This window comes from Planococcus citri, chromosome 4 (assembly GCF_950023065.1).
Source record: "Planococcus citri chromosome 4, ihPlaCitr1.1, whole genome shotgun sequence".
Classification (NCBI taxonomy): domain Eukaryota; kingdom Metazoa; phylum Arthropoda; class Insecta; order Hemiptera; family Pseudococcidae; genus Planococcus; species Planococcus citri.
In genome coordinates this window covers 44817498-44836187 of record NC_088680.1, presented here as the reverse complement: position 1 = coordinate 44836187, position 18690 = coordinate 44817498, and the positions used below count along the sequence as shown (strand labels likewise).

The following is an 18690-nucleotide window of genomic DNA, read 5'->3' as shown; positions in this document are numbered from 1 at the left end:
GTTTCTTATTTTTATTTTTTTTTTTGGTTGCATTTTTAGCAAATTGAACTGCTTTGAAATGCAATTGTATTTTCATAATCAGGTCCCTATCTCACACAATTTTTCAAAATTAAATTTTTTAGGTATAAGATTCCCTTTTTTTAAATGAAAAATTGCAGTTGTCAATACGGAAAAAAATTGATCTGATTCGATCCCCTTGGAGAGACTGAAAATACAAGTAGGTATACCTATCTAATTTCGCTCGTAGATTCCAAATATCTCAATTGAAAAAAATCAATTGAATGAGATGGTTTCAAAAATAAAAATTCAGTTAAAGCAGGTTTTTTCAATCGTGTGTAGGCAGGATTCTCCGTTCCAAAAGTGCTAAAAATTGCTATAAAAAAGAGGGCCATTCATGGAGAAACATTTGCAAAAATGTATCTACCTAAGCTGAAAAAATTTCATTTTGAAATATTATTTACCAACTTACCGAAGCTTTAATTTTTTCAATAACTAGGTACCTACTTAATATACCTAATTTTAAAACGGAAATACTTCAAACGATATTCAATACTTCCCTCCCTCTCTCCCTTCTTTTCTCCTACCGGAACCAATCATACTTGCTTTAATTACTGATGATGTTCTTCTCAAATGAAAATCTGGTTTGTTGATTTAATGGGAAACTGAAGAAGAAAATGAAAGAACTAATGAATCGATATTACCTACATATTATACCTAAATTGATTTTTTTTTGTATCGTTTGGGAGGGACTACCTTAACAGGAAATGACAACTTGAAATCCAGGAAGTAGTGGGAATCGCTCTTTCTCATTTATATGGGCAAGTAAATTGCATTTTGGTTTAAATTCTCGAGAGGGAGGGGAGTTTTTCTCAACTTACCTTAGCATGAAAAATTGGAACTAAAACCGAAAACATTTTTCCATTACCTCGTCTGTCTCCAGCATCATTTTTTGGAAGTACCTTTATTTTTCATTTAATATTTTGAATGCATCAAATAAGATGAAAAATAATTTTTGGCGTACCTATTTTTTCAAAGCAAAAATCTCTGTACCTCTACCTACATTGTTTTTACCTATCTACGTTCAAAAAAAAATCGTTTCAAATTCTATGAAGCTATGAAGGATTACGTAAACATTATTTGCTTTTGCGATTCGTCAGAACAAATTTATAATTGCGAGTTTACGCAATAAAGCAATTGGTTCAACTGAAAAATTAAAAAAAAAAATCAAGGCCATCTTTCGAAAAAAAAAGGAGCCAAATTAAACATTATTAGGAAAATTCCAAATCACGTGTTTCTGAATTAAATTTGCGTCTTATAGGTACGTAAGTACTTGTCACAGCTCAGTGAAAATTACTGCAATTTTTTAAACCCCCAATTAAAATTTTATCGTAAATCAATTACTAAAATGTATTCACTATGCATTTTTTCAAGTACCTACCTACGCAGCTTAGGTGGGTTACTCGAGTTGACTAAAAATGAATATTTTAAAATAATACCTACCATATTTATCCACTTAGGAGGGACGTTGAATAAGTCGATAAGTAGGTAACTTATCCTTCAGAATTCGAGAAAAATTATTTTTTACGTAATCAAACGTTGATATCGATCTTGGTTGGCATAACTATAATCACAAAATCCAACACGAGAAAGTGTAAATTCGAAGGTAAAAATAACTGGAATAAATTTGTAAAAGAAATTTATTCTTTGAAAATTATACACTAATTACAATCCCGCAGTTGCAATAACAATCTCTTATTCGTTAAGTATAATACATTTATTCAAAGTTCTTTTCCTCTTTTCGTTCAATAAATAATACTAATGAGATAAAATGCGATGAAAAATTTCACAATTTAATTGTAAACATTCTGATGAAATAATAACATTTAAAGATAAAATTTTTTTAAAAAAGAAAGAATAGAGAAAAAAAGAGAGGAAGAGAAATAAAAACATACACAAGCAAACAAGAGGGGAAAAAATGCGAACTTATAGTCTATAACCTTATTAATATAAAATAGACTAATATTAAAACAATGTTTTAACGCTATTCAAAGCAGTCGTAAAAATTCTGCATCTAGAAAAAAAAAGGATCTATTCGCTAACAAGTAACTAGAGCCCTGAATTCGTACTCAGTTCTGCATATGACCAATATCGAACACTAGTTCTCCTTACGTGCTCGAGTCAATTAAAATGTCGAATTTTTGTTTCCACTAATTAAGGCAGATTTTTTTTTTTGTAGGTAAGTATCGTTACTTAACGCTTTGTTGCTTAGTATAAAAGTACACCCGCATGCACGCAACCCTCAATATAGTTGTTTGGTCGACGATTGGAACTCAATTTAAGGCATAATTAACGTATGTATGGTATTGGCATTTTTATTATTTATACATAATTAACGTTTTTTCGATACAGAAACAGATGTCTCACAAGAGGGAGGAAATTTTTCAGAATAGGTTGGTAGAAATAACTAAATTGTGTATTGCAATCATGGCCAAAAGCTAAGTAGATTTATAAGTCAGTAGGTACAGTAAAAGTGGAAAATTTTTAGCAAATATCCATTGCCACGTTGACGTGGATTTTCTGAACATGCTTTTTATCTACTGATTGACTCGTATGGTTGGTTGTAATTCTTTTTAATATTCGTTTCGCCAATAGCCGGACGTATTATTTTTTAGAAATAAAAAGTAGGGTGCCTTATCACTCATCGATAGGTGTAAACATACGAATATTTCACATGAGTATTGGGGATTTGAAGTTTCGACAAATTTTCGAGCACATAAATCACGATTTTTTTTTTGCGGGCCCATTATGCTTAATATAAAACAAATGCAGATAAATATTATGTATATACGGAAATTAATCATAAATATTGCCTTGGTTTACCACCGGTTTGAGATCGGTACCATTTCAAAAAAAAAATCAACTATTATAAAGCAATATTAAAAGAAAAAAAAAAGAAGAAAAAAAAGCGTCTTAAAATTTAACACATAACGAAAATCGTCTTTGGTATCCTAAATAAAATTTTATAAAAATACTCACATTCTATTCTACAATAAATTACTTTTATAATCATTCAGACATCGAGTCTAAAAAAAAAAGCGCAAAAAAACACACATTGTACAAAAATTCAAAAGTGATTCCAAATCATTTACACATTAAAAATTTTTTAATAGAACAAAAAATAGAACAAAACAACAACACAAATAGAAAAATTTTCGAACAGATAAAAACTTAAAAATGAAAAAAGTAGAAAACAAAATTGAAAACTTGGCAAAATAAAAAAAAAATAATAACATAACATAGAAACTTAACCAAAAAGGTATTCGTAGTTACTTTGAATTAATACTTATTCGTTGTCTTATTATGATTTTTTTTAATGGCATCGAGAAGGATTTGGAGTTTTTTTTTTTTTTTTTTCATGATGAAACTAACACGATAGTGGGTATTATTTATAAGTTTTAATTTTTAATTTTTTGTGGTCTGCCTCGAACGAAAGGTGTCAGGTGCAGCTTTCTGACATGTTGTTGAATTTAAATATCATTTTTTGGATTATTTTCTAAGTTGAATTTCTGAACTTAACAGATGGGTCAAAAAATGAATAAATTAATCGAGCAATTCTTCAAATAGAAAAAACCCTACTTTTTTAAGAAAAATTTCTAGCTGAATTACGTGCATAGAAAAAATTAATTCCTACCCAAATTTTGGAAAATGATTGTTCAATTTCTCAAATTCAAGGAATTACACGAATCTTTTAGCACCTCTGAGAGAACAAAATTAGCTTTTTACCATCCTCGTTATACGTTTTTGAAGAAGGAACTCGTTGTTTTAAATAAGGTGTGTTTTTTTAAATTTTAGTTGGTTTTGGAGTTTAACAAACAAACCCCCTCCCTCACTCCAAAAAAATCCAATATGATTTGTTACGCCATTTTTTTCATGGTGTTTAAAGCATATGAAATCAAGTTATGATGGAAAATTTGTAGTTTGAGATTCTTCACAACAGAAAATTTCAAAATTTCTCTATTAAAATCTGGAGTAAGTAAATCTAAAATTAAAAAAAAAAAAAATATATCCACTTAATTTAAAATTTTGAAACAGCGTTCTATAAAAGTTTTCAATTTTTTTTTTTTTTTTTTTAATCGAACGTTTTAATTTTGTTTAAATTAATATCTAACCTGTTACCTAGGTGAAAAAACTAGCCCTCCATTAACCTTTGAACTTTTTGGTTCCCAAAACATGCCAAAGGATCCTTCAAATATACCACAATTATAGGTAAAAGCATAAATATAGACAGGTAACTAACTATTGGGAAAATATTTGAAAAATTTATTCGCAACTAGTCCCTTCTCTCCTCGAACAGGAAGATATTCGAAACACTCGAATAAACTATTATAGATCCCATTCATCAGAATGGAAAAATTTTCGACACATAAACTCGGGTAATAAAAAAAGACCTCTAAACAAATTAACTCCGCCACCTTAAAAGAAGACCATCAAAACGTGCGTGTATTCTGTATGGTCAGCAAGTATAAACGGTTAGCTGGGTACTTTCTATTGTTTGTTTTAGATATGGCGGCTGGACATGGGCATTGAGTTGGGCGTTTAATACACGAAGGTATATCCATAGGTACTTCGAAGGGTAATACAGAAACACACTTGAAAAATAAACGCTGCACGTATGCCCTTGACTAATATAAGCAAACAAAATAGCGTCTATGGTATATGAGAAAGAAAACCTTGATGCAATAAAACATTACAAGTCAAAGTTTTATTGCTGCATATTGCAACTTTGTAATTAAGACATTCGCTGCAATAACCGCAACAATGTTAGCCTAATTTTAATCGCAATTATTGGGTATGTTAATTTAGCCACTCGTAATAGTCATTATTAATTTTTAAAATTAGTAATCGATTTAAATGGAAGATGAACTGTTTGATCTATAAATCCTAAAAGAGGTGTAAGGAGGGGAGAAAATCACTGATCCACACGCGTCAACCGTTACCCTAGGTACATTATATCGCCAATTAAAAGAAATTAAAAATCGTTTCTCGTATGACTTATGTATCGAAGTAATTAATTCCTTTCAAGCGGGCCAATTAATTACGAGTAAATGAAGTAATTATAAAATCGCTTCAGAAATTACCTGGAACAATGAAAATCGTGTCATTAATAATTTTACCCGCGTTGGTATGTTTTGACGCGTTGATATAGGTAGGTATAGCTGCAGCAGAAATTGCAAACGAATACACGTAGGTAGGTGGAAATTTAAGTAAGAAAAGGAGAAGAAGAAAAAAAATGTAAACCTTCGTGTGCACCAAGTCAGAATTCAGGTCGATTGTCTACCATATACGTTTAAAGAAAAATTAAACATTTATCAAATCATTCGCGTTATTGGGTTAACCGGTTCGGTAATTATGGTAGGTCTATGGGAAAAAATGTTATCGAGTTATAAATCAGTTACACCGAAAACGAATCAGTAGCGTTTTTGGAGTTCGCAGACGTCTTGCTCGAATCATAACCATAGTATGATTTATGTATCTATACGTATGAGTAGTGATTTTTTCCACAATATTCCTTATAGAGATGTGATAGAAATTCGCCAATTGAAAAGTTTACTTTCTTTGGTGACACTGACGACTATGTGAACGTGTATATGAGACCGAGTCGAAATACCTTACGTATGAGGTTGTTCAACATTGTGAAATTTTTTTACCCGAGTGCTATCGTGTTAGTATATGCAGGTTTTAGTCGAATAGGTAGGTATCACTAAAAAAATTTGTTCAACTCCAAAAACCAACTCGATAGAAGTAGAAAATGGAAAAACGAAAAAATAAACATTCCACTATGCATTGGAAACTCGAAAGGATTGATAAGCAGAAAAAACCCTGAAGAAATCATACCTATATTCTTTGAGCTATTTTCGTACACTCAAAGTGCAAATTTGTCGACCATATCGTCATTTTTACGAAATGACGTTCGAAAATTCTACTTAATACATGTACTAGAAATTGAAAAAAAATAATTTGCACTTCGACGAATGAAAAAGAATTTCGTTCTACATTTTTAAATAAATAAATCTATGCTATAAATTTATGTTTATCGCGTCGAACATTAAATAAAACGTTTCGGAAGTTAATGGTAATTTTAAAAAAGAAATAATAAAGGTAGCAGAGGATCACAGAGTAACAATTGAAATTTAATGTGCTCATTCAGCCGTTTTAAAAATAATCATGTTTTCCCTACAACATACAGAGTGTTTCGTTTGTACACGTTTGCCTTTCTTCAGATTAAGTCTATTTATATGACTTGTGTGTAGATATGAGCTGCCTACAGTGAAATTTGAAGGGGCTGGAGTTCCAAAAGTTTTATGAAAATTAATTTCCAGAATACATATAGGTAGATTAGGTCTAGAGTAGAACGAGTAATCGAAGGGAAATAATGGAGTTCAAGATGATTTTTTTAAATAAAATTTTGCATTCTGAAGGATTTCAGATGACCTAGGACACCTGAGATTAGAAATCGATCATTATCAAAAACTAATTAATTAAACTTGGAAAATTGATTTTCTTCAAAAAAAAAAAAAAAAAAAAAAAGTAAGTAAGTAAATTTACAATTAAAATTATTTCTGCATAAAAAAAAAACAATCTTCGAAAAAATTGACCGAGATCGAAAAGTGAATTCATTAAAAAATAAAACACGAATTTATCAATCATGATCCGAAATGAATTATTCACACAAAAAATAATTTTTTTACCTATACCAGCTCATCAAACATTAATTGTGGATTTAGGTACTTCAAAAGAGCGTTCATTTCGAAAAAAAACTTTGGAAATAGAAATGAGGTCAAGAAATCGATTTTCCCATAAAAAAAAAGGAATACATTTTTTTGATCTGTATGGATCATGATGATTAAAATAAATTGATCAGGAAAACAAATAAAAAAAATAATCAAAAATTCATCATAAATTCAAAGTTACCAGTAATATTAAAAAAGTGAATAGGCCCTTCTTGGTGCCTTTTTAGTCAAAAATTGATTATGATCAGTATTTTCCATCAAAAATTGATTACAGGTTCAAATTAATAATCAATACCTAGGTAGTTTATGAAAAATGGATTTTCGATCAATAATAAGTACTCAATCAGTTCAAATCGAAATTTCAAAAAGTGTATTTTTTCGACACAAAAATCCAAATTCTGATCGAAATTGATCATGAATTAAATTGATCAATCATTGATCATTGAATAAATTTTTAATCAAAAATTGATCTTGGTCAAGAAATTGATTTGTTAAAAATGAAGGATGAATTTTTTACCAAAAATTGGTGATTAATGAGTTTAAACTGATCAATCATTTGAGAAAACCCAATTTTTGAATTTTTTGATTTAAAAAAATTTGGTCACAATAGAAGAACAAAATAAGAATAAAAAATTAATTTATAAAAAAATGGACGATACCTAGGTAATCAAAAACTAAATATTGAAGTGTTTAAAATTTTTTTTCAAAATTTATTACTTACATGAGCAAAACTTTATCAATCCTGATGAAAAATTTTTATTTTTGATCTTCGATCTTTGTCAAAAAATCGAAATCAGACCCCAAAAATTTCTAGTCAATTTGTCAAATTTTAGTTCCACAAAAAATGTATCCATTGATGACGTCATCTTATTAGATCACAATGAAAGTGTGGTAAATGAAAATAACAAGTTTGAAAATTCAAAAATTGGAAATATTTCTTACGTTTCTCTTTCAAGTTAAAATGGCCAAAACTCAAATTTGCTTGATGTTTACCTTCTCCCATTTCACCTCAAAGATTGGACTTCTTTTTTGAGAATTTTCTAATTTCTCAGAAAGACGTCTCAATTTGATTTCAAGATCATTTCAACAAGCTCGGTTCAATAATCAAATCAGTCAAATTCGGCTAAAAGAGGCCAAAAAATAATTCACATATGAATTCTATTAATTGTGATCACCAAAAATGTAGCTAATGTACCAAATAAATTGACTTTTTTAACTGCTCAATTTTAATTTCAATTTCAATTTTATACTTAAGCTATTTAAAAAATCAATTTTTAGAATTTTTTTTTCAATTTCTCTTGTTATGGATTTAAAAAGTTAGTTTTTATTTTAAGCTGATTAATACTAGTTTGCCCTTTCGGTTTTCCTCACAATTTGAGGGAGTTAAATCCAGAGTCACTGAGAGCCAAAATGGGCTCAGGCTCGCAGCAAATATCATTTTGGCTCATAAAAAATTCTTTTGTAAGAAAATTAGTAAATTATGATCAAATTAGAAAAATGCTAAAATTATTGAAAGAGAGAAAAATAGTTTTCAATTCCCAAATTTATGAAAAAAATGTTCTCAAGATTTTTTTAGATCAGTCGTTCATTTGAAAAAAAGTATAAAAATGAAAAAAGTTTTGAAAAAGACCAGTGCTTTTAATAGGTACCAACTTAATTCAAAATTTGCTTCCCTTGCCCTCTAACTCCTTCCTGATAGTTCTGGCTAAAATGAAAAACTGAAGCAGATTGATATTTTTCGGAGACAATTTTCAAATTGAATTTAGCTCCTGCAAAATAAAGATGGGCAAAAAGTGGATACAACCTTTTTTGAATCTTATATGGCCTTGCCTCTAATCTCTTCTCAAGTATCCAGTGAAATTTCAAAGAGGAAAAATTTTCAGCACATTTCATTAAAAATGCACCTCTTCGTGGCACCTTCAATTTCAAAGATAGGCAATTTAATTTGCCTACCATTTTTTTATTATTATTATTAATGGTGCAAGTAGCACATCACAATTCATTTTTTTTAAAAAGAAAAAGCTGTTTCTTTTGAAAATATTCAAAATCACAGCTCCTTCAAATTTCAAGATAGGCATCTCATTCATGCATACTTTCTTACCAAATCCGAAGAATGGCAAACGATCGATGAAACATCCTGTATATACCTAGCAATAAGGTAACTAAAACTCTTGGCTGAATTTTTGTATAACCGGTGAAAGAATAAATTCAAAAGGAAGGGCATATACCTATAATGAAAATAAGGGGGGAATAAAATGACATGACGGTCGCGACGCTACACGAAATTATAATAATTTAGAGAAACAAAAGAAAAACATAGGCTACATAATGATAATTCGTGAGATCAACGATAGCGCCGAATCGACCGCGTATTTACCTACTATTTCAACATCTTACAACCGTCTATAATAAATAAACTCGACAAAAGAAAAAAAATACATCAAAAATTAAAAAGAGAACAAAAACACAACTCAAAAAAAAATCAATAAAGAAAAATAAAGAAAGAAAGAAAGAAAGAAAAAAAAACTAAAAAAGAAAAACAAAATTAATACCTCCGCGATACTCGGCTACAAAAGGTGCAAAGGAATCAAAAACGCAAGGAACTAAAAACCAGATTAGTGAAGCGATCACGGATGATGCTTTAGAGGACCGTTACTATGATGATTGATGACATGATGTCCTCCATGAGATACGTGATGATGAGGATGATGATTACCGCTAGCGCTATTCGTGTTGGCTTGCTGTTGAGCCCGCTGCGTGTTTTTTTTATTCTTCATCCTTCTATTCTGGAACCATATTTTGACTTGTCTCTCGGTTAGGTTCAGATTTCTGGCTAGCTCCCATCGTTTCTGTTTGGAAACGTAAGCGTTGAACAGGAACTCTTTCTCGAGCTCCAAAGTTTGATATTTGGAATACGGTTTGCGTTTTTTACGCACCGTTACTTGGCCCGTCCATTCCAAAGGGTTGGAACTTACACCGCTCATACTGGTCATGCTGACACTGGTTAGCGAACCTGTAATCAAAAGTCAAACAAAATATTCGCGAATTAGCATATAGGTACTTAAGTAGGAGCATAGTTAAGATGATTTTGTGTTTGTTGGCGTGTGATGTGTAATACGAATTAATAAGATGAGATTTGGCTTCGCGATAAGAATTGCAGTAATTTATTCTTAACGGTCGACTCGCGTATACGCAACGAGATAATTAACATCGCTTTAATTACGTTTTTTTTTCTTCCGATCGACAATTAATACGCCAAAAAAATCAAACGAGTATCCAGATGCTTGGGCACGTCGCGAACGAAAGACTGAAAATTTTTCGGTTTTAATTGGCCAGCCCAGTCGCGCGGTCATTTTATGTAATCTGAATAATCTGATCATTGCAGAGGAAGAGGAAACGCATCGAGACATAATTGCACTTATTTGCAGATTTTGATTGCAGAATTTTGCATTTATGGAAATTGGAAACCTTATGGAGTTATGGCACTTCCATGCTACGTATTTGGCATAATACATATTATGACCTTTTTTATTCGTAATGCAGCAATAAGGGAAATGGCCTAAGTACGTTATTTCATCTGAGTCAATTTCTCTAGCTTCAAGTACCTACAGATGCCCAAACTGCTCAAAACTGTCATCTTATATACATTTCATACTTTTTGTCAAGTGAATCAATAGTTTCGATACCTAATCTTTACTAGCTAAAAATTTCCAAATTGAAAAAAGTAATTCAAGCACTTGAAATCAAGAGACCACTATAAAGCACCAATCTCGTTTATGTACGAACCAAAGTCAATTTGAGCAGTTTGTATGGCACTCTTTGAATATCTGGAATTTGGAGGCTTCAAAATGGCTTGATAAACCACCTCCAATCGACTTGGCATGTTGAAAGTAAGGTGAATTTCAGCTTTCCAACTTTGGTAAAATTTGGTAAAAATTGTTTCAACTTTCAAAAATCTGCTGGAGGTTTCAGAAATGCTCAAAATGGTACGAAGCAGTTTCCAGTAGATTTAAAGATGGGGATGATGAAAAAAACAGTGCATACCAAATTCAAGTTTTCCAGGTCAATTTTAATTTTTTTCACATTTGTAAACAAAATTAAATTTAAAATATTTTTTCAAGTTTTCAAAATTTAGACTGAATTGAAAGTTTACGAGTACTTCAATGCAACTCGAAATGTCAAAAATTGATCATTTTTGTTTTCAAAGTTTTTAAAAGTCAAACAAAATATTGTGAAATTAGGCGTTTTCTTTTTATCAGTAAAAGCATTAAATATGTACATAGGTACATGAAAAAAATATCTCAATTTTTTAAAAGTTCAACATACACAATGGGAATAAAAAATTCAACATCATCAAAAATTACCAGTAATTTATCAAAAATACCAGTAATTTACCTAAAATTACCAGTAATTTACCAAAAGTTACCAGTAATTTATCAAAAGTTATCAGTAATTCACCAAAAGTTACCAGTAATTCACCAAAAATTACCAGTAATTTACCAAAAATTACCAGTATTTGACCAAAAAATTACCAGTGATTTTCCAAAAAAATTACCAGTAATTTGCAAAAAAAAAATTTTCAGTAATTTGCCAAAAAAAGTACCAGTAATTCGAAAAAAAAATTACCAGTAATTTGCCAAAAAATTACCAGTAATTTGCCAAAAAATTACCAGTAATTTGCCAAAAAATTACCAGTAATTTGCCAAAAAATTACCAGTAATTTGCCAAAAAATTACCAGTAATTTGCCAAAAAATTACCAGTAATTTGCCAAAAAATTACCAGTAATTCGCCAAAAGTTACCAGTAATTCGCCAAAAGTTACCAGTAATTCACCAAAAATTACCAGTAATTCAACAAAAATTACCAGTATTTGACCAAATAATTACCAGTAATTTACAAAAAAAAATTACCAGTAATTTGGAAAAAAAATTACCAGTAATTTGCCAAAAAAAAGTACCAGTAGGCCTAATTCGAAAAAAAATTCCCAGTAATTTGCCAAAAAATTCCCAGTAATTCACCAAAAAAAACTACCAGTAATTCACCAAGAAATTACCAGTGATTTTCCAAAAAAAATGACGAGTAATTTGCCAAAAAAATGACCAGTAATTTACCAAAAAATTACCAAAAATTTACCAAAAAACTACCAGTAATTTGCCAAAAAAAATACCAGTGATTTTCCAAAAAAAATGATCAGTAATTTGCCAAAAAAAAACTTATTAGTAATTCACCAAAAAATTACCAGTGATTTATCCAGTTACCAACAGTCAATTTCATAAAATTAGATCAGATTTACTGTAAATTTTGGAAGCTGACAACATTTTTTCCATGTTTTTAATAGTCTGGAGAAATTTCAATTTTTTTAAGATTTCTGCCCAATTTTTCAGCTCAACTTTTTGCATGAAAATTTTTGAAATCTATCCACTGAATAATTATTTTGAGGGATTGCGTTGATGAAGGGTTATTGATGAGTCGAAGGCCACAAATACAAGGTCAATCTTACACAATCAAAAAAGGTCTCTCTTCTTGTCTTTCTGCCCACTCTCGCCAATGATAAAATTACGTCTGGATTAAAATTTTCTTGATTTAAGATCGCGAGTAAAATTATTCAGCAAACATTTTTATTGGTGTTTTAAAAATACCTACATACTTTGATGCAAATTGCATTAGCAGTTAAAATTTTTCAAATTTTAGAAACTTTTAGGGCAGGATTTTAAAAAATTCCATCGTCAAAGAATCAATTACACCTCTCTTCATGTTTGTGGAGAGACAAAGGCAATAGAAAAGGCAAATTATTTTCATTTTACAGCGACAAGCTGAGGCTGAGAGGAGTGCGAAGGGCAACTCGTTAATTTAAATGGGTGGGGGGGGGGGGTGTTTTAAATTACCTATTAGATTATTACACCCTTCGTATTGAGAAAATGAGTCTTCAGTTTGAAAAATTCTACCTATTTTGAAAATTTCAAAAACTGAGTGAAAAAAATGCATGTAGAGACTAGAGTGGTACCTATTATAAAGAAATTCGAAAGGCTTTGTCCATCGATTTGCTTTAGATCAGTATCTAGAGATTTTACCTAATTGAAAACTCATTATATAGATTCAAAACATTGCTTACTTTTTAATATTTAAAAAAAAATCATTTCTTGGTAAATTAGATACCTAAGGCTTAAGGTTGAATTTTTGTTAGGTAGGTGAGGTGCCTATTAGGTAGGTACTTTGAAAAGCAAAGTTTTCATCATCACCGCTCTTCTCTTCCTTCTTCCCCCTCCCATCCCAAACTGATATAATTTCTACTATAAATTCAAACAACTTCCATAAATCGAACGAGAAAAAGAGATTTTAATTTTTTCACAAGTTATAGTTCTCGACTTCGAAATTTTTGCAACTAATGCTATACGCCTACAAGTACATACGAGTAACATTTTCTGCATTCCTTCGTCTCAGTGATTTATTTTTCATTTCAAAACATGCTCACGTCAGCTCAATGTATATGGTTGTTTAAAAAATTCGTCTCGTCCTTGCAAATGTAGGTAATTTGTTTTGAAATCAGGAATGGAAAGTTCCTACAGCACTGCTCATATCTATACAAGTAACTGCGACGAATACATATGTACGAATGCAATTTTACACCATTGAATTGTAATTCGAATGTTGAAACAATAATATGGCCATGCAATACAAAGTCGACGATATTTTTGGCAACGTTAAACGGTCAAGTTGACCAGATGATGCAGAGATGAATCTGATTCGAATTTCCTCATAATGTACAAGGTACGAGTAGGTATATTACGCAAAAATACCTTAACGATAAAACATCAGCGTGTGTGTTTTTTTTTTGTCCAAATGTAAAGATTAATCAGTCGAAGAAGAAAAAAAAAAGAAACACACACACACAAACCTACGCCGAGTAGTGAGACAAACTATCAAGCGAAAGTAGGAAAAAGTTGGTGACAAGATGAATAAATCAGATAGGGATAGACAAACGTATTGGAAACACGGTTTGTTTGGCACTTATCTATCGAAGCGTCAAACTCGAGAATAAAATCATTTGTTTGAATTCGAAAAGCCAACGAGCTCGAGAGGAAAAATACCATCGAAGTTGAATGAGATGTTATGCGCGAGTGTATTGGAAATAGGAATTGATCGATTACGAATCATTAAAAAATCGTCCTTACCTAGGACACCTATTTATTATTTAGATACAATGTGGGCTATACTAATTTGAGGAATACCTAATTTTCGACGAAAAAGATCCACTTTTCGCTATAGGTATCACTAATTATAATTAATCGAGCAAGCAGAAGTATACGTCATCGAGTCGTTTATTTCCAGTCTGGGCGCTATCGTTGGCAATACACACGCTGGGAACCTGAGTGACGAATTCTTTCTCACTTACACATACCGCCGTGGCCGTATATGTTGACCAGGCGCGCAGGCTGCAGCGATCGCGGAAGATTCTCAACATATATTCCCAGATTATCTCGAGATAATTTCCGTTTGAACGTCGTCGAACCTGAGGCGAATTTTCGACAAATTTCCATCCATCCAAGATGTCTTTTTACTCATATGTTGTATGTACTTATATACCTACAACATATCTACATTGTAAATACGTACGTACGAGGTTTTTTGTATTTAGGTATACACACGCTGGAGGAATCGATCGAAATCATGTTCAAAATTACACTGTGGCTGTCACTTTAATTCTCATTATCTATAATAGTTGCTCATTACCGCGCGTGTGCGTTGCGTTGAAATACAAAACCATTACTGATGGGTAAAAATGATTTCACCAAGTTTTTTGGTGAAACCGGTTCATAGGTTTGAGTTAAATTAGGAAAACATTTACCACATATACGACGAATAATACGAATGTCAAATCATCCACACAGTGTTGTACCTATTTGATTATTTGTAAACCAAAACTAACCCTATATGCCATTTAAATGACCCACACACGTCATGTAGAACATTTGAAAAAATTAATTCAACTTGACTCGATATCGATGGATGTGTAGTAGATTGGTAGATATAGCGATTTGTTCGACGACTATGTGTAGTTGTGTACCCGTACTAATGTATTATCGCAGGTGGGAATTGACGAATTAAATTGCCGGTATTGCTAATGAGATTAACGTAGAATGATTAATATTCTCAATTGGTGGTTATTATGGTCTAGGTGGGAAATTTTATGGTGCAGTTTTACATTATAAAAATAGAAATGCAATTCGATGTTCGTGACTTTTGACTCTGTGTATAGGCTACGATGAAGAATTAGCTTCGACTGTAGGTACTTTACAAAAAGTGTTTTCAATATGACAAGAAATACTTAAGCTAAGTCAAAAATTGAGAGGAGGAAATTGAGGTAGAGTTGGAAATATGTGCATATCATTAAGAATGCACGTTTGCATATTTTTAAATGGATACCTATACCTATGTTTTTTTCACCAGATGTCTGCCTAAAATTTTAAACACTGTGATCCGCGTCATGCTGGCTTGGAAAAATTTGGAAAAAATTGTTGAATTCTTCGCCTGTGCCAAACTATTGAAAACCGGTCGAAAAATTTGAAAATTGGAAAAAATTTCTTCTACATGAAAATTTTTCCGACTCTTCCTTCTAAATTTTTTTATGATTAATGCTTACAGGAAAAAGTACATCACTTAAGGGGGGGGAGGGGATTTTTTATTTGAAAAAATTTCATTTCGGAATTTTGAGATTTAAAAGACATTTTTTTTTGAAGAAAAAAACTTAAATTTTCGACAAATTTCAACAACTAAGATACGTTTTGAATTAGGAATAAAATAAAAATTTGTGTGGAGAGCAAAAGTACAAAAATGTTGAAAAATTTGTTGAAATTCAATTTTGAAATTTTGGAGGAGAAAATGAAATGTGAGCATTACATTTTACTTAAAATTAGACATGCAGAATTTTCAAAAACAAATCCAAAAATAAATATAAAGATTACACATTTTTCGTACAGGTCTAGTGGTACCCAGGTCTTTCAAAATGAAATTTTTAGCTAATAGTAAGTAGATATACCTATGGACTATAAGCTTCTATACTTCAACTCTGAAAATTCAAGAATCCATACGATATTTGGTTCTGTTTCGTTTTACTTAATTTCATCGTGATGTGAAAACTTTTTCTTGTGACCTCGTTGAAGTTGTTAAAAAAGAGAATTACGTTTTGGGCCATGCATTTTTTCTACCCTAGCCTCGTAACAAAAATTTCGAAACCTTAATTTTTGAATTTTTGAAAAATTCAAAATTTCAAAAAAGCTGATAAAATGCAATTTTTGAAATTTTTTCTTACTTAGGTATTTATTTTTTTTTTAGAAAAATTAACCAAAGTGAATAATTTTTTCAATTCAACTTCCTCACATCAACAACTACTTAATATGTACTAGGGTTGGGTGAAAGGTCAAAAATGAACTTCAGGACGTATAACTTTCATTCCAACTGTCCTGATTTTATTTTTTCAGAATTTTTTTCAAGTCCCAATTTTTGTCAAGATTTCTGAAAAGGCCCGATTTTTTCCTAAAATTTAAAAAATTCCCATTTATGTCGGAAATTAAAAAAAGTTTTGATTTTTTCAGGATTTCAAAGTATGATTTTTGTCAGAAATTTGAAAAAGTGCCGATTTTTTTTATCCAGATTTAGAGAAAAATCCATTCGAGAATGTCTCAATTTTCCAACTTTCCTGATTTTTTGTTAGATTTTTTTTTAAGTTTCAATTTTTGTAAAGATTCCTGAAAAGGCTTGATCTTTTCCTAAAATTCAAAAAAATTCCAATTTTTGTCAGAAATTTTAAAAAGTTCTGATTTGTTTCAGGATTTAAAAAAAATTATGATTTTTGCCAGAAATTTGAAAATTTTTTGATTTTTTAGCCAGAATTAGAGAAAGGTCCTTATTTTTCCAGTTCATTTGAAAATGTCTCAATTTTTCAACTGTCTTGGTTTTTTCTCAGAATTTTTTTTAAAAGGCTGAATTATTTTTCTCAAGATTTCTAAATAATTTCTTGATTTTTTTTTCTCGTAAAATTCAAAAAATTCCAATTTTTGTCTGATTTTTTTTCAGGATTTCAATGAAATTACGATATTGGGCACACTCTCAACAGTTTCAGGTGGTCATTGCAAAATTCCAAGAGTGCCACTTCAAAAGTGAATTTTTGACCAATTTGTGAATTTCAAAAGTAAAAAAAAAAAAATTCAACCAACGTTTAAAACGAAATGGGGTTTTCAACATTACCTATGTGATCTGGCGTGTCTACACGATCACTCGACTTGAAAACAATCGAAATTCGGCCATTTTCGGGCCTCCGGTCAGTTTTCAATTTTTTCCAGTTTCAAAATAATTATTCTACGAAGGGCTATAAAAATAAACTTCAAGACAGATAATCTTCGGTAGGTGCTTATTGGGCTTCCTCGCGACTGTTTTAGGTTGTTACCTACTGAAATTTCAGTTATTCGAATTCAAAAGTAAATATTTGACCAAGAGATGTCGTCCAGTATTATATCTACAAGATCATCCGACTCGAACACAATCAATTTCACCTCTATAGAGCCTCCATCGGGCCTTAAAATTTCTTCAGAAATTTAAAATTGCTCTGGAAAACTTGAAAAAGAACTTTAGGACCAATAACTTTGGTAGCTCAATTTTCATTTTTTTTTCAAACATAACAAAGGCTATTTTTCAATCCAAATTCTTAAAAAATTTATTTTTGAACTTGTTAAATTTTTTCGGGAGGTAAGGGGTTAGGACGATATTTCAAAAAAATAGATCTTGTATCTACCTATGTACTTATCTGATCAGGTCTAGTCAGATCAGAGTTCTGATCGGATTAGATCAGTTCATACATCTAATCAGCTCCAATAAAGAAGATCTGATTGAATTTGGCCAGATCTGGTGGATTATATACATATGAAGGATCAGATCAGAGTTGTGATCGAATTAGATTTGGGCGAAGAAATGCTTCGTTACATCACCTGCTCAATTTTAAAAAGTTCGTGTAGGTACCTACTACCTATCTGTCTTGTTCACTTATGAGGTAAATATTCTTGTATTTTTTAGACATTTTTTCTCAAATTCAGCTATTTCTCTTCTAACAGTATAGCTGCACATCAAATACCTGCATTACTCTGCAAGCAAATCATACAAATCTCCAATAATTACACAATCACAACGATTTATCAAGCAATAGAAAAAATACCCCTATCCAAAATGAAAAAAATTCCTAACACGCCAAAATCCTCGCAAAACGAAAAAAATCGAAAATTTCTGAAATCGTTGCATATGTAAACTTAAGGCCTTGGCCACACGAAACTTGTCAGAAGGTCGTTTCATTTGGGAAGAGAACGTCGAAATCGTCATCAATCAACATATGGGCGACTACAGCCATGGAGCCGGATGGTGTGAGAATGAACACATAATCAGCAGGGAAGCTCGATACAGCTCATGTATTACCTCAGGTATGATTTTTCATACTACAAGATGGATTTTTCTGGTTCGATTCGAATAATTAACGTATAACATAATATAGATAAATTGAGGAGACCACACTGCAGCCAGTATACACAGGTACGCGTATACATATATCCGAATTACTACATATTTGTAATATAGTATAAGGTATTCTGGCCATTCGAATGCTTCGCGTATCGTTCGTATGTAAAAGTACGTCGAGAATTTACGTACAATCGGCATTTAAATATTTACATCGGATGACGTAATGTATAGCGTTTCAAACATGACCAAAAAATATTTAATTTTTCGAATTAGTCATCGTTTAGAAATAAATATCTATGTATTAATGTCGCTCCTCCGAGTTCGAGAAAATTTCAGCATAGTTTCACCATGCATGCGCCAGATTAGCGAGGGTGTTATGATTTTCGTACGTGTTTTT

The 18690-nt window shown here is 31.1% G+C and overlaps 1 protein-coding gene across 1 annotated transcript in view; it reads right to left on the bottom strand.

The window, feature by feature from the left end:
• Window positions 1-1679: 1679 nt before the first annotated feature.
• Abd-B (Abdominal B) overlaps window positions 1680-18690 on the bottom strand; it is a 36465-nt gene continuing 19454 nt past the window's right edge. The window contains exon 2 of the mRNA XM_065360202.1: window positions 1680-9804. Coding sequence (XP_065216274.1) covers window positions 9419-9804 — 386 coding nt within the window. The 3' untranslated portion in view covers window positions 1680-9418. The remainder of the gene's footprint in view (window positions 9805-18690) is intronic.